This window comes from Tachyglossus aculeatus, chromosome 21 (genome assembly GCF_015852505.1).
Source record: "Tachyglossus aculeatus isolate mTacAcu1 chromosome 21, mTacAcu1.pri, whole genome shotgun sequence".
In the NCBI taxonomy this organism is placed as follows: Eukaryota; Metazoa; Chordata; class Mammalia; order Monotremata; family Tachyglossidae; genus Tachyglossus; species Tachyglossus aculeatus.
The window spans coordinates 79,081,365-79,105,644 of NC_052086.1; the positions used below are offsets into that span (position 1 = coordinate 79,081,365).

The 24,280-nt window shown below is 41.5% G+C and overlaps 1 protein-coding gene across 16 annotated transcripts in view; it reads right to left on the bottom strand.

Annotated features, from left to right (window-relative positions):
• The window catches only part of RBFOX1 (RNA binding fox-1 homolog 1), a 2,849,206-nt gene that overhangs the window by 415,334 nt on the left and 2,409,592 nt on the right, over positions 1 to 24,280 (bottom strand). The window contains exon 1 of one of the 16 annotated variants that reach the window (XM_038762614.1): positions 13,122 to 13,356. The exons of 13 other annotated variants lie outside the window; for them this stretch is intronic. In XM_038762614.1, the coding sequence (XP_038618542.1) occupies positions 13,122 to 13,208 (87 nt within the window). In that variant the 5' untranslated portion in view covers positions 13,209 to 13,356. Of the gene's footprint in view, positions 1 to 13,121; positions 13,362 to 24,280 lie in introns of those variants that run through there. 2 more of the 16 variants (XM_038762613.1, XM_038762612.1) reach the window with 2 other exon arrangements.

The following is a 24,280-nucleotide window of genomic DNA, read 5'->3' on the forward strand; positions in this document are numbered from 1 at the left end:
CTAAGCTAAAGTCCACTCTGCAGAAAGCCAGCAAAGACAACCCACATTTTCGATCTTGTGAGAGGGAAGAAGGATTTCACACAACTCTACTTACGAGGACAAACTCTCATTCTTTAAGTTGAAATGGATTAAGTGATCTCACTCTGCTCCAGAAAAGCCAAGGGATTTCTTGTCGGCTGGCAATCAGCTGAGTACCCTCAAGACTCAAGGGCATGAATGAAACAGCACCTCATTGCATGATCTATGGATGTGATATTCTCTAAGCAGACTTCAACAGTGAAAAACATAAACTTTATTCATCAAGATATCCAGATGGACTCCCTCCTCTCGTAACACCTGAATGGCTGCAGCCAACTTTCAAAATAAGGAGAAGTTTAATCTAAGAATAATGCACTCTCTAGACTCTGAGTTCTGTTTATTGTTATATTGCATTCTCCTAAGTGCTTGGTATAGAGCTTTTCACCCAGTAAGTGCCCGTTAATTATGATTGAATGAATGAACAAACTAAAAAAAAAAAAAACCGGGGTATCATTTAAAGCATGTGAAAGAAATGTTGGACATACCACTTAGAGAAAATTTCAGAATGAAGCCCTGACTTACTTGATCTAAAATCTCAAACTTTTACTGCTTTAAGAGAAAATGTTCAAACAGAGCTGCCTCAATGCTGGGCAAAGAGTAGCAGGCCTTAAGACTCCGTAAGACAGTCCCGAACCAGCCCTACGACACTTATGCATATATCTGTAATTTATTTCTGTTAATGTCTGTCTCCCCCTCTAGTTGGTGAGCTCATTGTGGACAGGGAATATGTTAGTTTATTGTTATATTGAACTCTCCCATTCACTTGGTGCAGTGCTTTACACACACTAAGTGCTCAACAAATATGATTGAACTGAATGTATGAATGAATGTTCTTAGCTCTTGGGAGAATACAATATAACAGAGTTGATAGACATGTTCCCTGCCCACAAAGGACTTTCTTGTCCACCCAGTGGAACAAATACAGCTTAGGGAATAAGGAGACCTGGCTTTTAGCCCAGGTTAGGCAAGCTGGGACCTCCTACTGGGGCTCAATGACATTTTGACTGAAGAACCACTCACGGGATTTCTGAATATGGAAAGGCCCAACAGAAACCCAGGAGGATGGGCGGGTTAATATGGGTGGTGAAGAGGCCAATGGTTACCAATGGCAACCACAAGCAGGGTAACAACTTCAATGGCAGGGTAACAACTTTACAGCATAGCAGTAGCACTACACTGCCATCTCTTTGACCAAAAATGGATCCTGCACATTAAAAAAAGTTTGCATGCATGTCACAATGTACTGCACCACTTCCAACCTCCTGTCTTATTGCATTCCATTCCCAGAGGGATCACAACTGGCCAGACAAGAGTGTGAGTGGCACTGTGTAAGGCACTTTCACTAGAATCAATTTCTTTTTGAAGGTTTGTTTGTTTTTTTAACAAACTGTGCCCAGTACGATTTGCTTTTATCCACCCCTGCACTTAGTACAGTGCCTGGCATTTAGTAAATGCTTAACAAGTACCACAATAATAATAATATTTGTTCAGCCCTAACTGCCAGGTGCTGTACTAAACATTGGGGGAGATACAAGCTATTTAGGTTGGACACAGCCCATGTTCCACTTGGAGCTCACAATCTAAATCCCATTTTACAGACGAGGTTACTGAGGCACAGATAATTTAAGTGATTTGCTCAAGGTCCCACAGCAGACAAATTGCAAAGCCAGGAGAAGAACCCAGGTCTTCTGACTCCCGGGCTCATGTTCTTTCCACTAAGCCTTGCTACTTCTCTTGGTCTTGATCTGAGGTCTGTCTGTCATTCATTCATTCATTCAATCATATTTATTGAGCGCTTACTGTGTGCAGAGCACTGTACTAAGCACTCGGGAAGTACAAGTCAGCAACATATAGAGATGGTCCCTGCCCAACAACGGGCTCACAGTCTAGAAGAGGGAGACAGACAACAAAACAAAACATGTAGACAGGTGTCAAAATCATCAGAACAAATAGAATTAAAGCTACATACACATCATTAACAAAATAAATAGAATAGTAAATATGTACAAGTAAAATTGATAGAGTAAGAAATTCTTGAGGGGAGACGCTATCATCATACGCAAGTAGCTTCCTCACAAAAGAACATGTTATCCTTCCCCGGGGTTGAATACAGTCTGCCAGAGACACAGCATCAAAGTGGTCTGACTTTTCTGTTTCTGTCATAATAGTGCGTTCCTCACATGGAAGATGTGATGGGTCACAACTGCTTATTAATGTCCTCCAAACAGTGGGTGTGAACAGTTATCTACTGGGCGGTATATATGAATTTTTGCCAACTCTCTCATGCTTAAACAAGTCCCCTGATTGATCCAATAGGGAACTGTTGTTTGAAAAAAATATCAAGGGAAAGAAAACCAACTAAAAAATACCTCTCACTCACTAAAAGATCTTTCTCACCAAATACTCCCTGAAATGCCCAAGACCGTAGAAAACTGCAAAGGAGGAAAGAGTTCCGGATCACCTTGCCTTCATTAGGCTGGCAGGGGGAGGTAGGTGAATGCACTTGCTTTTTTGAGCTGGTCATTGGATAGTACATATCAATAACATCTTCTGTCATAAATTCACAGATATCAGGCACCGTGGTATTTTCACCTCTTGCGGGAACAAATACAAACTCTATTTGAGGGAGAAAAAATAAGACGCTGTGGTAACAATGACAGAAGACATTGCTTGCAAGCTGTCTGCAACCTCCAGAGTAACTGACAGGTTTGACAGAGAATATGTGTTGGTTACATTACTTGATCTGTGTTTTAGAGGAAGGAAACTGAATTTGTATTTCCAGGGGAGTGAGACATTGATAACTGAAAGAAGTCCTTGTAAACAAAGCCATACTGAACACGTCATTTTTATCCTACTCTCCTTCTTCCCTCCTCCAAACCTCACAACCTTTAGTCTCCCCAACCCTTTTTCATCTTCTCTACCAAGTACATGTTACATACAGGGGAAAAGACCCCCCAACACCAGTCCGATGGCTGAAAATAAGAAGGTGAAGAGCAGCCAGATCAGAAGGGACAGAAGCCAAAAACCATCTTCACCTTCCCTCAAAGAAGGAATGGAATATGGTATATTGATAATGCACAACAACTTCTCAGCCCTAGAGGATGAAAAAACACTACTGAGATGGAGTTAATCTGCATCTACCTATATCGTGAATACGGTATACATAACAAGAAACCTGAACATTTGAAGATCAGCCCCTCACTTCTTAGCTAACAGATTTTAAAGGGATCCAGACCAGTCTAACAATCTTCAGACACTTCAAAAAGCATTAATCATCTCAAATGATCTGATGGCCTTTTATTTAAGGTGGTGTGTTGGGAAGAGTAAAAAGCTAATACCTCATTTAAAGTTAGTATAATAACAATAATTATTATGGTATTTGTTAGGTGCTTACTATTTGCCAAGCACTATACATAAGAGCTGGGGTAGATACAAGTTATTCAGGGTGGACAGAGTAGGATTTAATCCCCATTTTACACGTGAGGAAACTGAGGCAAAGGGAAGTTAAGTGATTTGCCCAAGGTCACACAGCAGGTAAGTGACAGAACTGGGATTAGAACTCAGGTCCTCTGACTCTCAAGCCCAGGGTCTTCCCATTGGGCCTCGCTATTTATGTAGAAATGTATTGGCACCTCCATTACAGCTTTATGAGTCTGGTCCCCTTTCTTTTCAGGTATTCATCTTCCCGCTTGGTGTATCGTAGCCCTAAGTTTTAATTACTTTTGGGCAACTGCAAGATAACCTATTTTCACAGAAAATGATTTTCTTTTCTGCTACACAGAGAGCATCTATCAGGCAAACACACAGAGGTAGGAAAGGGTAAATAAAAAAAGGCAATTATGGTCATCTTTGTTAATAAGCAGGATTTTGTGTCTTCTCCTCCCTCTTCAGGTGGCTACAATTTGTTCTCTCCATAGACCAGGCCTCTGTCCTTAGAATGATCATCTCTCTTTTAAAAACAGCAAAAGGAGACAGCAGCCATACAGGGTTTTTATGTTCTGTTTTGGTGCCTATCCTACTGCTGTTCTTGCTCTTCTCTTCTTTACAGTTCATGAGAAAAGAAGATCCCTGATGGGAAGAAGCCCAAAAACCCTTCCAAAATCCACAGTTACACATCCAGACCCTCATTTCAATCTTGCAATGACAGATGGAAGCTATTATTATTATTTAACATTTATTAAGCGCCCACAGTGTGCTAGGAGCTGAAGAGAACAGCGGTGTGGGTGGTCCCAGAGATCTGTCCCCAACATCCAGGACCACATGGTGCTTTGGGGAAGCAGGCCCACACCCCTGCACGTTCTGCTGATCTGGTGATGTGCAGTTCAGAGAAAAAAAGAAAAACAAAACAAAACATAAAAAAATTGTGTAAGTGCGAAGAGGATGATAGCTGCTCTCTATGCTGGTCACGCGTGTTGAATGGATTATTATCCTAAAAAGTCCTTCTCTAAAAATGTCCTAGAGCTTCAGGATATAAAGTTGATGATGGTAAGATCACTAAGAAAAAAAATTAAAAGATAATTGTACTTTACCAATAATTATGGTATTAAGTGCTTACAATGCATCAAGCACTCTTTTAAGTGCTAAGGTAGATACAAGATAACCTGGTCAGGGAGACGCCCTGTCCCACATGGGGCACACATTCTAAGTAGGAAGGAGGACAAGTATTGGAATTCCCCTTTTACAATTGAGGAAACTCAGGCACAGAGAAGTTAAGTGACTTGTCCAATGTCACACAGCAAGCAAGTGGTAGAGTGAAGAATAGAAATCTGGTCCTCTTACTCCCGAGTTTGAGCTCTTTCCACTACAGTGCTCAAATACCATTGGTTGATAAATATGGATATTGTGAAATGGCATTGCAGTTCTAAATTTGAGTTTTGAAAAATCAAATGATTACTGATTCAGAACTGTCTACATTTCCCCTTGCCCTGATTTGGGTGGAACAGTCACAGATTTCTAACTTGGATTATTCTGGCCGCACCAGTGTATCTGGGTTTTCAGGCAAAATCCCCACTGTTCCAGAAACCTCTCCAACTCCTCCTCTGTAACATATTCTTTCCTGGTCATTCCCACCAACCTCTGCTGCTCAATTAGCTCAGTGTTCCTGGGGGTGCCATATTTTGTTTGAATTTTCTTGAAATATGGCACATCATCTATTGAAGGAAAGGAAATGATGCAAGTTCCAGAATGCAATTGTTCTTCGGGGGCCTTTACCCCATCTCTCCCCTTCCCTTGATTACCCTCTCCTCAGTTTGCAAGAGAAGAAAGGTATATGTTTAATGCCCTCCTGGTTTCAGGAACGTGGCCAGTCTAAAGTTGCCTAATCCCCACATTTAAACCTGCCCATCCCACACATCAACGTTAAATCTAATCCTACCCCAAGCTCTAGCACTCATAATAATAATAATAATGATATTTGTCAAGCACTTGCTGTGAATCAACCAGTTAATCAATAAATTATATTTATTGAGTGCTTGCTGTGTGCAGAGCACTGTACTAAGCACTTGGGAGAGTACAACACAACAGACTTAGCAGAACCATTCTCTGCCAAGCACACCCTCTCATGGGGTTCAAAGTTTAAGTAGGAGAAAGAACAGGTTTTGAATGGCCATTTTGCAGATGAGAGAACTGAGGCACGGAGGAGGTTAAGTGATTTGTCCAAGGTTACATAGCAGACAAATGGTGGAGCCAGGATTAGAACCCAGGTCCTCTGATTCCCAGGTCCATACTCTTTCTACTAGGCCATGCAATTTCTTTAATAAAATCAACTTTAATAAAATCAATTATAGCAGTCACCATTGCTGATGCTGTTCACTTTCTCTAGAATTCTTGTTCACTCACTCCATATGATGGTTTTGTTGTTGTTGTTGATACCCCCTGCTGCAGTAATTTGTCTGAGGGTAGTCAAGAAAGAGACCTCATCAATCTTTAGTGCAAGCCAACTGTTTGAGCTCCACATGGCAATCTAGAAGCCAGCACACATTATGGAGCAGGGAGCAGCATGCTCAGTAAATAGGAGCAACAGGCACAAAGAGAGATGCCACCTTTTGCTCAAGCACAACTTCAGACTGATATCCAGGATAATTCATAGGCAGAGGTCCCCCACTGAAGACACCAAAGTCTTCCAGTCCTGGGAACAAACCCTCTCCTCAAAAATCTCCAATGGTTGCCTACCCACCTCCATATCAAACAAAAACTCCTCACCTTTGGCTTTAAAGTACTCCATCACCTCACCCCCTCCTACCTCACCTTACTTCTCTCCTTCTACAGCCCGGCCCGCACACTTTGCTCCTCTGGTACTAACCTTCTCACTCTTCACCTGTCTCGACATTGACACCCAGTTCCTACCTCTGGCCTGGAATGCCCTCTCTCCTCAAATCTACCAATTACTCTCCCCTCCTTCAAAGCCTTACTGAAGTCACATCTCCTCCAAGAAGGTTTCCCAGACTAAGTCCCACTTTTCCTCATCTCCCAGTCCCTTCTGCATCACCCTGACTTGCTCTCTTTGCTCCCTCCCACAGTACTTTTGTATATATCTGTAATTTTACTTATTTATATTGATGTCTGCTTATTTGTACTGTTGTCTGTACCCCCAACCCTCACCAGACTGTGAGTTCACTGTGGGAAGGGATTGTCCCTCTTGCTGTATTGTACTTTCCTGAGCACTTAGTACGGTGCTCTGCACACAGCACTCAATAAATACTATTGAATGAATGAATTAATGAAAAGTCCAATGCTCTAGTACTTAGTGCAGGGTTAAGGGTTTAGTACAATGCTTGATTAAATGAACGTCTTCCAACTCCTAATTAATCCAAGCAGATCATGGTGGTCTAGCGACTCCTGAAATCACACAGGTTCAAGAAGAAGGGGGTCAGTCCAGAAACATACCCAAACCATGATTTTCCAAACTGCTGTAGTGTAATGAGAGGCCTCAGGGGGAGAAGGGAGGAAGTGAAGAGCCGGGTAGTTAGTGGGTTGACATAATCTGATACATGGGGCAGAATCTCTACAGTAGGTACAAGACTGTACGCTCATTAAGGTCAAGGCTCATGTCTTTGAACTCTGTTGAACTCCCAAGAACCAAATACAGAGTTCTGCACGTAGGATGTGTTCAATAAATACTATTGATTGGTTGACAGGAGCAATAATTCAGTAATGCTAAGGTCATCTTAATAGTACTGCCGTGTTACCGCTCTTCTTGGCGAGAAGCATTATGGAGCTCAGCTTGGAAGCTTAAACATTTTTCTTCCTCATCCTGAATTCTGAAATCAACTCTGTCTTCTGGGCAAGTCTTGTGATGAGCATTCTAAGAGCGGAAGGCGAACCCAAAGCAGACCGATTCTGCAGTCACTTTTATTGTTTCATAACTGGATAGAAAACGTTCCCGAAACTGCTTTCCTGATTCCTAGAACCAAAGTTATTACGTCATTTAAAAAAAATGGCATTTGTTAACTGCTTACTAAGTGCCAAGCACTGTTCTAAGCACGGAGGTAGATACAAAACTAATCAGGTCGGACACAATCCATTTCCCATATGGGGCTCACAGTCTTAACCCTCATTTTATTGATGAGTTAACAATGGCACAGAGAAGCTAAGTGACTTGCCCAAGGTCACACAGCAGAGCTGGTGTTAGAACTCAGGTCCTTCTGACTTCCAGGACAGTGCTCTATGCAGTGGTCCAAGCTGCTGTGGACCACGTGAACCAGAGAAAAACATTTTCTTTTTTTTACTATTTTCAGTGCATTATGATGCAAAATTACATCTGTCTACAGGGGAAAAACATCGATAGCGTGGTGCTAGTCTCTAAACTGTTTGTGTGTGGGGAATGTGCCTAATAAGTCGGTTGTATTACACTCTTCCAAGCATTTACTAGAGTGTTCTGCACACAGCAAATGATCAGAAAAGATTATCATGGCTTCTGATGATGATAGGAAACACTGACTAGGCAATCTTTTAAAAGACAGGGAGAAACTGTGCAATTCACATTCAAGGGTTCAGATTCCTGAGCACCAGAGCAGTGAAGCTAAGAGTGTAGCTGACATGGGTGCCCCAGTTTTGGTTGTTTTGTGGCAATTCATTATAAAAACTACACTTGCTGGCATAGCTTGCCTTTAAATGATCAAAATGACAGATGGATCCTTCAGAAACGTATCCTTTTTATAGTACTGATCTTAATCAGGAGAGATTGGCAGTGTCACTTTAATCTTTTAATTTAAAAAGTATATTTTATATGAAATAGAATGGTGCTTCTTTCTAGCATTTCCAAGTATCTCTGTCCATCAAACTGGTCAAGTAATTGCAAATTTAATAGCTACCGAAAATTGCTAATTAAACGCAAGGTACTGTGGTTCCATGGGAGAAAGACTGGCACAAAAACCAATGGTTATGTGTTCCAATCTTAGCTCTCCTACTACCTTGCTGTGTGCTACCTTGCTGTGTAGCTTGGGGAAATTTCCTTGATATCTCTGTTGCCGTTTCCTTCTCTGCAAAATGCAATATAAGCTACTCCTCCTATAAGATATACTTATAAATAATGAAAAACAGGTATTTTGTTGAGAAGGAACTGTTATTTTCTTCATGTGTGTTTACACCAAGTGAAGTGGAAAACTGAGTAGGGATTTGATTCTTTTAATCCATGGAGACCTCTTAGCCGTAAGAGTAAGCTGGGCACCTGAATTATCTGGATAATTGCCTTAATTTTCCATTCTGCCTGCGTATACACCATCTTTATGACAAGAAGAAGATTTACCATGTAATAAACTTGGAAGCAACAGCATTGTCTTACGTATGCCCAAATTTAACATCACTAAAAGGAATATCAGGTGCAAATTTTTATATTTTAAAATATGGATCTAACTTCTAAGCTCACATTTCATGAGCTTCTGGAAGTGCGTTTAATCTGAAATGTTAGAAGACAGTCAACATCTTAATTAAAAATCTCAATAAACAGCTAACAAAATCTCAATCCCTCAACTACCCCACCCCACGGCAAAAATTGTCAATAGTTAAAAAAAAATGCAAAGTTCCATCCGGTACTCTTCTAACATATGGGACACATATACAATTATTGTATTGAACAGATTTTAAAGTGCAGTGGCATCATGATTCACGTTCCAAAGTTCAAATGTTGCTCAGGTCAACTTCTGAAAGCTGAATTTAGAGTTAGAGAAAAGGAATAAGGCTCAGCGCTTCTGAGTTCTGTTCCTAAGGCTGCTTCTGATTCTATCTGCGAATCTTTCACTTTGAGCCTGTCATAGACACTACCTGTATCTCAGATATCCCCTCTGCAAAAACTGCTTCAGCGTGGAAATGGGCAATTCTGAATGCAACAAATGGTAATTGTACTGGCTTCATCAGTACTCATGTGAGAACTTAAAATAAGCACCACACCCATCAGCCATTCTGGAAAATGGAAACACTTAAACAGAAAGCAGGGACTCCTTTCCATAGCTACTTGGAAGCTAGTCACCTGAACCGATAAAGCCAAACGCGAGCACGCATGAACACACACACACACACCTAGACTGAGTCCATACTACAGAACAATATGGTGATCCAAACAGGGTCAAAGGATTCTAGAACTTTTCTACTTCATTCTTCCTTCTCCCCTTCCCATGATGAATAATCCAGATTGATTTAACATAACCTATGGGCGAAATTTCACGTGCCAGGGAAAGACTCACTTGGAAAATGCAGAAAATAAGGCTGAGAAAATTACTTCAAGAAGCCTTGTGTTTTCGTTTTCAGCGCAGGTTGTAAATTTAGAGATAATGGCAGAACAGCAAACCACTGGAAGACAACATAAGCAGACAGGCCAGCCTGGTGAACAGCAATCAAGCGAGGGGCTGCTCTCTTGAAGCACTGGCTTGGGGAAGATTGAGAGACACAGAGGCAGAGTTGAAAATGGGAACAGGCATTTTTGATGGAAAATACATTATTTCAGTAAAGGGCAATCTTTCTATGCGCATAGCTCAGACTGAAGTGTCAGATGTACATAGTTCTTTTTGGCCATATGGCTAGGATTTCACTGCCACTATCACATGCTATCCATGATCACACACACACACACACACACACACACACACACATGCTCACTAAGAAAGTGATTCAGTCTTGATGGTGAGAGTAGGAAAATGGATGGGTGCTATTCAGTGAGCAACCATTTACACCAAAGGATGTGGTGAATGGCTTTAAAAATCTGTTGGAAGAATGTGACACCAATCAGTTGCAGCAGGTCAGTCAGTCAGTCAATTATATTTACTGAGCACTTACTGCATGCAGCACAGTGTACTAAGCGCTTGGGAGAGTACAATATAACAATAAACGAACACACTCCCTGCCCACAACGAGCTTACAGTCTAGTCTAGTGAGTGACCTGCAGTACACGCAAGGGGCTATGGTTTTCCAGAAGCTTTCACTTCAGACTTCGGATGTCCAGTATCACTGTATCCAATCACTGTCATGTTTCCCAAATATCCCTAGCAGCCACCTAGCCCAAACAAGTAGTGAAAACATATAAGAGGATAGGACGGAGCATGCTTTCTTTTTGCATGCAAGTGCGCAACGGTCACATGATTCCACATACTTGAAAGAAAGAGACCACAAAGGACAGTAACAGAGTCCTAGCAAATGGCTCCTCCCTTTACTCATGAATGGCAATACTAGAGCAAAGTAAAGTCCAGCAATGGGCATAGGGTGGTAGGTGCTTGCATTCTGGGACCGTGGACATGTGCATTTTTTAGAAGCTAAAGGAGCAGAGTCTTAAATGACAGGATGACTAAGCCCTCTGGGCAGTTCTTCTCCTCCTTGCACTGCGCTGGGAGACTTTGGTTCCGGTATTCCAACTAGCCTCAGGCTCGGTCTGGGGAGGAGGCAATATATAAAATATTATTCTCAGAGCTTCAGCGTAAGATCACTCTTCATTTCCCAATCGCCACAGCCCAGGGCCACAATATGTCTACTTGCCAGAGACTGCTGTGTTAGCACCTGACAATTAGGTGCCAACAAATACTCACTCTGAGCTGGTTTTAGATGCTGCCAAATGGCCGAGTGAGTGAACGCGAGCACAGATCCGGTGGCCCCTCAGAGGCCTGCAGCTCCGGACAGCCATCTGCCCATCCGTTCCCATAACTGGCTCTGGATGTCCATGCTTACTCAACAATTTGCAATTGTAATTTGCTGCTCCTTCCTAAAGTGAAAGTCCGTGTGTCCCGGACACTGTAGGCCTTGATGATGCTCTTCACTAAGATTGAAATCAAGCCTCCCAAATTTTTCAAAGGGCCCTGGCTTCTAATCTATCACTTGGGTAATGCATCCAGAGTGGCATTTCGTAATGACAGCAACATTCCAACAAATCAATAGTTATTTAATTCCCAACAAGCTCTCAAGTCCATTAAACCTGATTACATTCACCCATTTCAGTTGGGTGCAGTTATTTTTCCTACACCGGCACTTAATCTATAACAGGAACTTATGAGAACTTTCAAAAGCAATTTCAACATCAATCAGCATAGAGTGAAAGGCACGATTTGCTTGTAATTATTTATTGGACAGGATAGTCAAGGGGCTGACAAAGCTCTCAGACCCGACCTTCACCCAAAATTCTTAATGGAAATGGAGACTTGCTTCTTTGCATCCAATTCTATTATCGAGTCCCACTGCATGAATATCAGCTCCTGCTTCTATAGATTTCAATATTGATAATGGCCAATTTTGAGGTGATCGATATGTTTCTACTTCATACACCCATGCCTGATATTGAGTAAACTCTTCAGTGAAGGCGACAGCCAGCGATCCAGAATTATTGAGCTGTTCTGTTTGGAATTAGCCCAGTTTTGCTTTTACAGCCAACCTCTTATCATAAATAAGGTCTTAGAATCAAGCTTGAAGAAAGAAAAAAAGAACGGATTTTCTCACTGGTCTGTGTCGTAACAGGCATGCTTCTGGAACACAAACAGCCTGGACTGGACTTCTGTCCTCTTAATTTTCCAATTGCAATTTCCATGAATTTTTAAGGACTGTTTTAGGTGAATAACCACCCTGGATTTTGATTTCTGGGGGCTAAAAAATCAGAGCAGAACTCACTGAATAATGTGAAGCAAGTGTGAGTGTGTTAGCCCAACAACCTAATGTTGATTCCTTTGTGCATCGTATCTAAGGCGTGTGTCCGACCCGACAATCTTACATCTACCCCAGTGCTTAGTACAGTGCTTGGCACATAGTAAGGACTTAAAAATACCATGGTAATTATTATGATTGTGTCCAGTTGTGTCAAATGCCAAGTTCTTTTTTTCTTTTTCTCATCAGAGTGTGTTGGGTGTCAGTGGAGTACTTTAAGGACTCTGTTTTTTTAAAAAAATATTCAGAAGTGGGGGGCATTTCCTGAAATTCCCCCTGGAATACCTCAGCATAATGTTCCCAATGTCTTAGTAGTAGAACATCTTTGGGAATGCTCTATTTTAGAGTTAACAGCAAGTTAACTTCTAGCTAATTTCCAACCCCTAGCTCCCTTCGATTTTAATGCTCCGCGAGCAGATCTGGGTTCAAATAATGATCTCTAAACTTCATGAATTAACCAGAAAAATATTATTCCTTTCTACCAAAATTCTATTAAAACACAGACATTCGATGTGAAGCATATTTAATGTTCCTCATATTTGCTGGGATAAAGCAGTTAACGGAGTCACATCATGATAAGTTACTTTGCCTCATGATCTGCCGTGGGAGTGCCGAGTCCCTGCGAAAGCTGGAATGCTTAGCAAATCCTCTACCCTGTGGTCAACCTCGTGAAGCAAAGGCATGAATGTTAAACAGCAGCAAGATCAATACAAGCAAATATAGCTCAACTACACCATTTATTCAGCCATGAGAGATGTCAATACACAGATTAGGGTGATCCATCTTTTTGATTTCCTACTGTCTTCTCACCGACTACATGAGGGCTTTTTCCTGTATTAAAAGTGTTTGCTTTCTCAACCATAAAAATTCCAATTATTACTCTAAGTGCACTAGAGTTAAGTTGCTTGTTGGAAGCGGCCTTGCATTACCTGAACAAGTCCAGCGAAGTACGGTGCTGCTGGCACAATCATGGGCATGCCGTAGGGATGTAGCAAAACTCCTTGAGACGACAACATGGTTTAAGTGATTGTATTCCTCCCACTGAAGCTAAACACATCAATTGAAAGTTAGGGAAAAATCTATATTCTCGGTTCTTCCAGACTACAAAGCGCTTAAAGCCAAATAACTTCTGTCAGGGCCGAAGCCCCTTGTCAACTTGCAGGAAAAAAAATCTACATCAGCAACTCTTAATGGTAAAATTTTCTTTCCAGACAACGGATAGAGACAGCAGCTGCAAAGCTGAACATACCAAAATGGAAGGTGCTATTTTAGGAACAGCTTGCCTAATGTGACTAACCAACTACTCTTCATGAAATTAGCTGTATAAAAGGAGAGCAATGAGATTCAAGCTCCTCTACATTGATCCTGTCAAAAGCCCAATAACCGGAGCCATCTGAGTACTTGAGAAAATACCTGGTAAATATAAATGGATAATGACAATAGACAATAGATGTTTAATTTTGCTAGTGTGTGAGGCACTCCATATTTCAGTGTGCTAAAGAGAAAGGTGGAAGAGCTGAAGTAAAACTTTTCCTCAGCTTGGGAGATGTGTTTTTCCTTTTTTTAAAAAAAAAAAAAAACTACTGATTTGCTCAATACTGTGCTGCTTTTCTTTGGTTGCCATTAAGATGTAGGTTTGTATAGACCGTGCCTGTTTGTTTCAAGTTCTGGTACTTTCGGGCGTTGGCAGCATACATGCCATTGCATTAACTCTAGTGTATTTCCTAATGACAAGTGATCATTCAGTTCAGTTTGCAGTTTCCAAATTTTAAGATTTACACTAGGAGGTGCAGATTGACAGCCGTGCCTTTACTCTTCCTCAGACTTGTCACTTTGTGTTCTGACTCTAAAGAGTCCAGAGAAAATGTGTCTAAATCCCAGATTTTTCTCCGAGTGACAAGTGTCCTAACCTGTGCCTCGTTAGGTAATCTTTAAGACTGACTTTCAAATAAAATGTTCCGCCTCTACCTGAGAGGAGGATGCATTATGACATAATAGTAATGAGAGTTTTCTTCAAAGCACAGAAAAGCATACCACCATGTGTACTTTACATAAGCCCAAAATTCACTGTCTCAACTCCTTGAATAACCAGTGTTTCCTATTACCCACTTTCAATTTCTTGATTTAACAGCATAATTATTTTTCTGGATAATTAACAGCAGGCAATATTTGGCCCAGGATTTAATTATTTAATGCCTCATTTCAGTCAACTTGAAAAGTTTTCAGTAATTGATTCTCATGTATCAAAGCAGCCATGTTGTGTGATTTAGAAATCTCCTTTAGCAGCTGCAAGCTGACCTCTTTTGCCAACCGCCCGATACCATTTCTAACTTTAGACTTAGAACTGTGACCCTCCAAGCTGCGTTTCTGAGAATCTGCCAGTGAGGACACAGGATTCATCATGTGATAGAGCATGTTTACCTATTCCTGGCTTCCATTTATAGACAGCTCTACTCTTCAGAGGAGGAGAGAGCTATTCATTTCAGTTGGACGAATACCGTATAAAGATCTTGAATCATATCTCTTCACGTTTATAGTATAGACAAGTATAAGAATCTTGGAAATGTAACTGTTAGACCAGCTAATCATCAGACCCACATTAGGCCAAGGCACAGAGGTTACATTTTAAAGGCTTTCATAAAAGCTTGTTATAAATCGGGTGACTCACCCTAATCCAGTAGTGCCATGGAGTCTGCCGCCATAAAATAGAAAACAGATACACAAGATTCATCCTTAACTTCCCATTTCCACAAGCTGCAGAGGTGTAGAAACTTACCGTGCTGGTCTAGTGAGGCCCCTCTTCAGGAGAGTCATTTTAAAATCATACATTTTAAGGAGGAAAGGTCAGGAGTGTTTCCCCGTAATTGTACTAGGTTTTATGGGTTAGACACTTTTTTACCTCCATGACCTCCCAGATCACTTTTTTACGGGCAGCCTACAGGGTCCCTGCATCACATTACTGAATCTTTAACGTCTCCCGTTGTTTCTGGCTTCCTCATGCAAAACCCTTTGCTTTTTTCAATTGTTTTTTTAATGGTACTTGTTAAGCACTTACTATGTACCAGGCACTGTACTAAGCACTGGGATAGAGACACGATAACCAGGCTGGACACAGTCCTTATCTCACATGGGGCTCACAGCTTAAATCAGAGGGAGGAGGATTAGAAGTTAAGTGACTTGCCCAGGGTCACAAAGCAGACAGGTGGCAAATTAGGAATTAGAACCCTGGTCCTCTAACTCCCAGATCCAGGCTCTTTCCACTAGGTCCCACTACTTCTTAATACTACTACTAGTACTAATAATGATAATAATGATAATTGGGGTGGGTGTTAAGCGCTTGCTATATGCCAGGCACTGTACTAAGCACTGGGGTGAACACAGTCCATGTCCCACGTGGGGCTCACAGTCTTAATCCTCATTTTACAGATGAGATAATTGAGGCACAGAGATGTCAAGTGACATGCTCAAGGTCACACAGCAGACAAGTGGGAGAGCCGGAATTAAAACCAATGAGCTTCTAACTACCAGGACCGGGCTCTGTCCACTAGGTCACGCTACACTTCAAAATAAAAAAGGGTCTTATTTGTTAATCATTGTGGACATATGCGCAATAAAATCCCAATATTTTATTTTATGACATGTTTTGAAGCAAATATTCACTAAACCAACTAGATTGTTCACACTCTAGATTATAAACCCGTCATGCACAGGGAATGTGTCTACCAACTCTGTTATTTCATACTCACCCAAGAACATAGTAGAGTGCTCTGCACACAGTAAATGCTCAATAAATACAATTGACTGAAATCATATTCTGTTTCCCCTTCGTTTCTGTGACTTTCCACTTGATCTAACTCCCTTCCCTTATATACTCCTGATGTAACCTCATGCAGTATTTTTAGGGGTTTTGTTCAAGTGAAACTTTTCCTGCTCCTTTGAATTTGCGGCTTTTGTGTCCCATGATAACTCTCTTCTAATCTTTCCTATCTTTGCCTTATCACAATTCCTTCTCAGTTGCTCCTTTCCTTTTCTCCTTCTACCTTGTTTTAAGATTTTAAGCATCCTCCTCCCTGGTCTTGATTTCTCAAATCCCCCTGCCCCCCAACATTTCACAAAGCCTGAGATTTTAGGTGCTCACTTTACTCTCATTCAGGCATAAACTGAGTTCCCTAGAACTCAGTGCCCACTTTAGCCATGGGGGAACGAGGCAAGAGAGTTTTCTTGCCCTTAGGGGTCCCAGCTATACCAAACGGAACACACCTGTGTGGAAAACCCTGAAAAGACTTAAACAGCTCTAGCAAAATCAGAAAGGGAAACATATTCTCTGAGCCAGGGTCACAGGCATTCTGTGGAGGGAAGGCCGGGCCAAGCTTTGGCTGAGATAGAGGGGAAAGTAGAGCTGGGGGAAAAAGGCTCACATTCCGGGCTTCCAGTCTTCTGCAATTGGGATTTAAATCAGGTTGTTCCCTTGTCCTTCTACGTGATGGGACAAGGGAACGGGGCAAATGACAGCAAAGCAAAAAGAGGAATAGGAGTGGGCTAAGGGAAGAGAGTGGGGCTTACTCATCAGCTCAGATCAGAAGAAAGGAGAGTAGGGCAGTAGTTGGGACCACATAGCCCAGATAGAAATTCGATGCCCTAGGGACTGTGGGATTCCGGTGGCAGGAGGCCCAGTGGCCAAGAGTGCTTTTCTCTAGACTGTAAGCATTCTGTGGGCAGGGAACGTGTCTGTTTTATTGTTATATTGTACTCTCCCAAGAGCTTAGTACAGTACTTAATACAATATTAAGTATTATTGTAATTACTTGTAATTAATTGTAATACAATATAATGCAATAGTATGTACTGTACAGTACTTAATACAGTAAAACAAGTGCTTGAAAAATGCCATTTAAAAAACAACTTTTATTTATATATCTATCCTTAGCCTTCTCAGTGAGATATACCTTGACATCAATTTACATTTATTTTACTATGTAACTTGCCATGTTCCTGCAATCTACATAAAGATAATAATAATAATGATGGTATTTGTTAAGTGCCTACTATGTGCTAGGCACCCTTCTAAGTGCTGGAGGAGATACAAGGTAATCAGGTTGTCCCACATGGGGCTCATAGTCTTAATCCCCATTTTACAGACGAGGATCTGCAGTGTTGTTCTTTCTCCTACTCCAGCTATTGGTAAATCATTTAAATGCTTCTGCCTCTTCCATTAGATGGTAAGCTCCACAGGGCAGGGACCATGTCTTTGACTTTTAACGTACTCTGCCAAGTCTAAAAATATTGCTCTACCCACAATAGGTAACGCAAAATATCAATGGTATTAAACCCTTTCTATATACCAAGTCCCGTACTAAACACTAATACAAGATCATTTTTAAGACGGGGTACTCTGTCCCACATTCATTCATTCATTAATTCAATCAAATTTATTGAGCGGTTTCTGTGTGCAGAGCACTGTACTAAGTGCTTGGGAAGTACAAACTGGCAACATATAGAGACGGTCCCTACCCAACAACAGGCTCACAGTCTAAAAGAGGGAGACAGACAACAAAACATGCAGAGGTGTAGGTACTATCAGAATAAATAGAATTATAGCTATACAGAAATCATTAATAAAATATAGTAAATACATACAAATAGAATAAATAGCACAATAAATATGTAGAAACATAAACAAGTGCTGTGGGGAGGAGAAAGGGTTAGGGTAGAGGGAGGGGAGGTGATGGGGAAGTGAGAAGGAGGAGGGGAGGAAAGGGGGGCTCAATCTAGGAAGGCTTCCTGAAGCAGGTGAGCTCTCAGTAGGGCTTTGAAGGGAAGAAGAGAGCTAGCTTGGCGGATGTGTGGAGGGAGGGAATTCCAGGCCAGAAGAAGGACGTGGGCCAGGGGTCGATGGTGGGACATGCGAGAACGAGGCATGGTGAGGAGGTTAGCAGAGGAGTGGAGGGTGCGGGCTGGGCTGTAGAAGGAGAGAAGGGAGGTGATGTAGGAGGGGGTAAGGTGATGGAGAGCCTTGAAGCCAAGAGTGAGGAGTTTTTGCTTGATTCGAACCCACATGGGGCTCACAGACTAAAAGAGAGGGAGAACAAGCATTTACCTATTAAAAAATACCAACTGACTTCCCTCAACCCTCCTGATATCACATATCTGAAGCTCTTCCCTCCACACTGAAGCAGAGGACAGCAAGCAATAGGAGGCTTGTGAGGAAGAGAGAGGCTTGAATTGAACAATTTATTAAGACTAGAGAAGAAACATGGCCTAGTGGATAGTACACAGGACTGGACGTCAGAGGCCCCGAGTTCTAGTCCCAGCTCTGCCATTTATCTACTATGTGACCTTGGGCAAGTCATTTTACTTCCCTGTGCCTCCGTTACCTCATCTGTAAAATGTGGGACAAGGAATCTGTCCAACATGATTATCTTGCATCTACCCCAGAGACTAGTACAGTGCCTGGCACATAGTAAGCACTTAAATACCATAAAAAATGATCTGGGTTACAAAGCATAATAAAAAATGGTGAGGGGTGAAGCTAGAGAAAAGGGCAACCAGTCAGAAGGCTGATATGGTACTCTATCATCAATCGTATTTATTGAGCGCTTACTGTGTGCAGAGCACTGTACTAAGCGCTTGGGAAGTACAAATTGGCAACATATAGAGACAGTCCCTACCCAACAGTGGGCTCACAGTCTAAAAGATATGGTACTCTAGCCAGGATATGATGAGAACTTGTACCAAAGTGGTAGCCATTTGGAAGGAGAAAAAAGAGAGGACTGGAATATGCTTTGGGGGTCAAATCGCTGGATTTAGGAACGGATTGAATGGGAGAGTTGGAAGACTGAGGAAATAGGACTCATACCAAGGTTTCAGCCTACTGAAACACGGAGGATAATAGTGTTGTCGGCTGGCATGAGAACTATAGAAAAGAGTGTTTTTTACATGGTAGAGAGTTCAGTTTCAGAGATGTTAAGCTCAGTGTGCCAGCAGGTAATCTATGTAGTGATATACTGGAAGCTGGACAAAATGCAAATTACACTAGCACCTGAGAGGTTAGATATGAGTCCCTTGTTGAGTAGGGATTGTCTCTATCTGTTGTCAAATTGTACTTTCCAAGCACTTAGTACAGCGCTCTGCACACAGTAAGTGCTCAATAAATACGATTGAATGAATGAAAATAAACAGCGGTATCTGAGTGATGTGAGTGGATGAGTTCCCTAAGTGAGTAAACGTAGATGTGAAAAGAGTAGAGGACTCAAAACAGAGCTTTGTAGAACTACAATTAGAGAATAAGAAGTGGGAGAGGAGCGACCAAAAGGGACTGAGACGACGTGGTTGGAGAGGTAGGAGAGAAGCAGGAAAGAACCAAATCAGAGAGACCAAGGTTGAATAGCAATTAGAGGATTAGGGTGTTGTCATGTCTCTGGGCTCTGGCATCGGCTTTTCCTGTGCCTGTTCTCCTCATTTGTAAATTGTTTAATCTTTTATGGGCCAGGGAGAAGTATAATTCCATGGATTATTTCCATGGATTTTTCCCAAAGCTTAGTTCATTTTTTTTAATGACATTACATGTGTCAAGCACTGTTCTAAGTGCTGGATAGGTATAAAAGAATCAGGTAGGATACAGTCCTTGTCCCACACCAGGGCTTCTAGTTCAGGTAGGAGGCAGAACAGGTACTTAATGCCAATTTTACAGATGAGAAAACTGAGGCACAGAGAAGTTAAGTAACTTGCCCAAAGGTACAGAGAAAACAATTAGAAGACCTAGGTAATATTAGAACCAGGTTTCTGACTCCCAGACTTGTGTTCTTTCCACTAGGCAACACTGTTTCTAAAGCAGGTTCATGATGCTTAGTATAGCACTTCACATATTTTTATTGATGTTATGCATCGATTTTCTTGGTGACTCAATAGAGTCGGCAGCATGATGAAAAGAAGGTCACCAGAGAGCCATCACTGGTATCTGTTCACACTACACTCCTAGCTGCTCCCATTCCCTAGGCAATTTAGGCATTGAGATGGATTCTAGAATAACAGAGAAATAATGTGTTTCACTTCTCTGGTGCCCACAAAGCCTTTCCTGATAGAAGCATCTCAGTGTTTTTCCAACGGGCCTCCGTAACTCAATAGCTCAATAGCTACTGACTTTATTCAGAGATCACTCTAGATGTTTCTGCATGGAAAAATATGGAAGACTGCGCTAATCAGTGTACTCCAAGTTTCCATAATCAGTGGGTCACTTCACTGGGAATCAAGGGAGTACACCTCAGAGGGACTTTAAAAATTATGTCAATAAACCCCATCATAAACCATAGCATGAGATAGCTTGAGTTGCATGCATGTACGCATGTATGTATGTGTGCATGTATGGAAAAGTAACAACAAGATTGAACAAAATTCCACACAGCACTTCTTCCTTCTAAATTGTTGATTTTCAATGAACTGTGAGCCCCAAATCCATGGTTAGTTGACAGTCCAGAAATCCATATCTAACCTCCCAACCTATTCACTGTACCTCACCCATGTACTGTCTTGCCGCTGACCTCTCGCCCGTGTACTGTCTCTGTCCTGGAACACTCTCCCTTTTCTTATCTAAGAGATAATTACTCTCCCCCTAGTCAAAGCCTTACTGAAGGCACATTTCCGCCAAAGGCCTTCCCTGACTAAACCCTCTTTTCCTTTTCTCCCACTCCCTTCTGCATTGCCCTGACTTGCTCCCTTTATTCCTCACCCCTCCCAGTCCCACGGCCCTGTATTCATCCCCGCTCCCAGCCCCACAGCACTTACATACATATCCATAATTCATCTGATGCCTGTCTCCCCTTCTATACTGTAAACTCGTTGTGGGCAGGGAATGTGTCTGCTATATTGTACTCTCCCAAGTGCTTAGTACAGTGCTCTGCACATAGTAAGGGCTCAATAAATGCAAGTGATGGATTGATTAAACACTAACTTCTAAGCAACTGAAACCCCTTATTTAACCATAGGCCCTGCTCAAGCAGAATTTTCATGTTTTTACTTTTCCCCACTACGATGTGGGAAAAAAGTCTCAGTCATCTTAAATTGTCTTGCACAGACCTGGCCCAGAGAGAAAGGGAAGGTTCTCTCCAATCTGAATGACAGTGATCTAAGCAAGAGATGTTCTTAGTAGAAATGGAAAAGGACAGATTGGGCTGGGCACATAGGATTGGAAAAAGCAGCAATCGTGAGGCTCTATTAAGTTGTACACAGCAAGTGATACATTTGAGAGGACAAAAACCTGAAAGTTCATGGTGAACTTGACAGCCAGTCCCAAATGGCAGCTGGCATTCAAAATTTACTTGGCTCACTTATTCTTTCTGAGAATAAGGGATAGTCATTTACTAGTGAAAGCTGACTGGCAGGGCAGAAAATCTTAATGATCTCATCATCATATGCCACCCCCTCTTAAATGTCCTCTACTGGACTTCTTCCCTGTAGGTAACTAAAGCATACAGCTGTATTTATACAAAATGGCCCATTTAAAATTGTCTCCATTTAGAGATAGGCTCCAAAATACGAGGCCTATTTAAAATAGACCACAGCTTGTCACAGATGTAAATTTATATAGTCATGCAACATTTTCACATTTTTTTAAGGATGTACAGATCATGTGTTTACAAACCAGTACATGACCACAAGTTGAAATTGTCCAAGGGACTTTTTTTAAGTAAAGTAGCAGGATTCAAATATTTTTCTTTTCTACGTAGTTTGGTTTGAAAAGACAATCTACCAATCGATGATCTTTATTGTGTGCTTACTGTGTGCAGAGCACTGTACTAAGCACTTGAGTACCTTAAAACAGAGTCGACAGAGAAAATTCTAATCTCCTATTCATCTTCTTTGAAATAGAGCAGGTTGATGGCCCATCTCTGTTGTCTTTCTTGATTCTAGTTGTTGATGATATTTATTAATTACTTATCATACCCCCTAAACTGTGCTGAATACAAGATAATTTGATGAGACAGTTCCTATCCTATATGTTACTCATTTGAGGTAGGGAGAGCATTGAAAGATGAGAAAACAGAGGCAGAGAGCATTGAAATATCCTTCCTGAGAACACAAAGAAGGTCAGTGGCTAAATAGGGATTAGAACAACCTGACTCTCCTGACTCCTGGGCCCAAACCCTTTCTCCATTAGACCTCACTAACTGCCTCCAGTCTCTAAACTGTCTCTAGAACTGAGACAAGCTACAGATTGTTCGTTCCAGAGTACCTGGTGAGTATTTGGGTCTCCCTTTGAATGGGGGAAAGGCCAAATATTAGGAAAAATGATGCCATTAGACAAAATTCATTGTGGTTTATGCTTTAGTTTTATGGGGACTGATAATAATAATAATAATGGCATTTATTAAGTGCTTGCTATGTGCAAAGCACTGTTCTAAGCACCGGGGAGTTTACAAGGCGATCAGGTTGTCCCACGGGGGGCTCACAGTCTTAATCCCCATTTTACAGATGAGGTAACTGAGGCCCAGAGAAGTTAAGTGACTTGCCCAAAGTCACACGGCTGACAAGTGGCAGAGCCGGAATTTGAACCCATGACCTCTGACTCCAAAGCCCGGGCTCTTTCCACTGAGCCATGCTGCTTCCAAAATATCAAAAAGACAATCAGGTGGAGGTTGTTTTGTGTGGAGTTTGGTACATTTCTCTGGGATTTAATAGATTTTACCCTTATCCTAGGCCTTATGCAAAGCCCTAATTTCAACATCATGTGTATTTCATTCATTCATTCATTCAATCGTATTTATTGAGTGCTTACTGTGTGCAGAGCACTGTACTAAGCGCTTGGGAAGTACAAGTTGGCAACATACAGAGACGGTCCCTACCCAACAGCGGGCTCACAGTCTAGAAGGGGGAGACAGACAACAAAACAAAACATATTAACAAAATAAAATAAATAGAATATCATTTAATAATAATAATTAATAATTATAGCATTTGTAATAATAATAATAATAATGCTGGTATTTGTTAAGCACTTACTATGTGCCAAACACTGTTCTAAGCACTAGGGTAAATACAAGGTAATCAGATTGTCCCACGTGGGGCTCACAGTATTAATCCCCATTTTACAGATGAAGGAACTGAGGAACAGAGAAGTTAAGTGACTTGCCCGTGTTTGGTATATTTCTCTGGGATTTAGAAGATTTTACCCTTATCCTAGGCCTTATGCAAAGCCCTAATTTCAACATCACATGTATTTAATAATAATAATTAACAATTATAGTATTTGTAATAATAATAATAATGTTGGTATTTGTTAAGCGCTTACTATGTGCCAAGCACAGTTCAGCACTAGGGTAAATAGAAGGTAATCAGATTGTCCCACGTGGGGCTCACAGTATTAATCCCCATTTTACAGATGAAGGAACTGAGGCACAGAGAAGTTAAGTGACTTGCCCAAAATCACACAGCTGACATGTGAGGGAGCTGGGATTAGAACCTCTGACTCCCAAGCCCGGGCTCTTACCACTAAGCCATGCTGCTTCTCTTTGTAAAGCACTTACCATGTGCCAGGCACTGTACTAAGTGCTGGTGTAGATACAAGCAAACTGGATTGGACACAGTCTCTGTCCCACATAGGGCTCACAGTTTCAATCCCCATTTTACAGACAAGGTCCAGAGAAGTGAAGTGATTTGTCCAAGATTACAGCAGGCAAGTGGCAGAGAGGGGATTAGAACCTATGACCTTCTGACTCGCAAGCCCGTGCTCTATCCACTGTACCATGATGACTGACCTTGGCCCTGCCTTCTGAATGACTTTAAGCCTACTGGATTCTGATGATCAAAAGTCCCTTAAGAAAGCTGGGCGCTGAGTGTATAATAGCTATAAACACAGGGCAGCATATATAGTATACATGTTCAGGAGCACGTCTATATATTCATACACATGTGCCAGTAGTGGAATATATTCAAATTCTCTAAGTATGTTAGAGAAAGTCTTCTGTAGATCTGCTACTAATTAAATGGAGCCGACAAAACATGCATCTCTTATTCACACAGCATACTGCTTTTCAGCTAGATTCAAACTGGGGTAACTAAGCATGGATATAAGAGCCGGAGAGGAAAGTTTGCC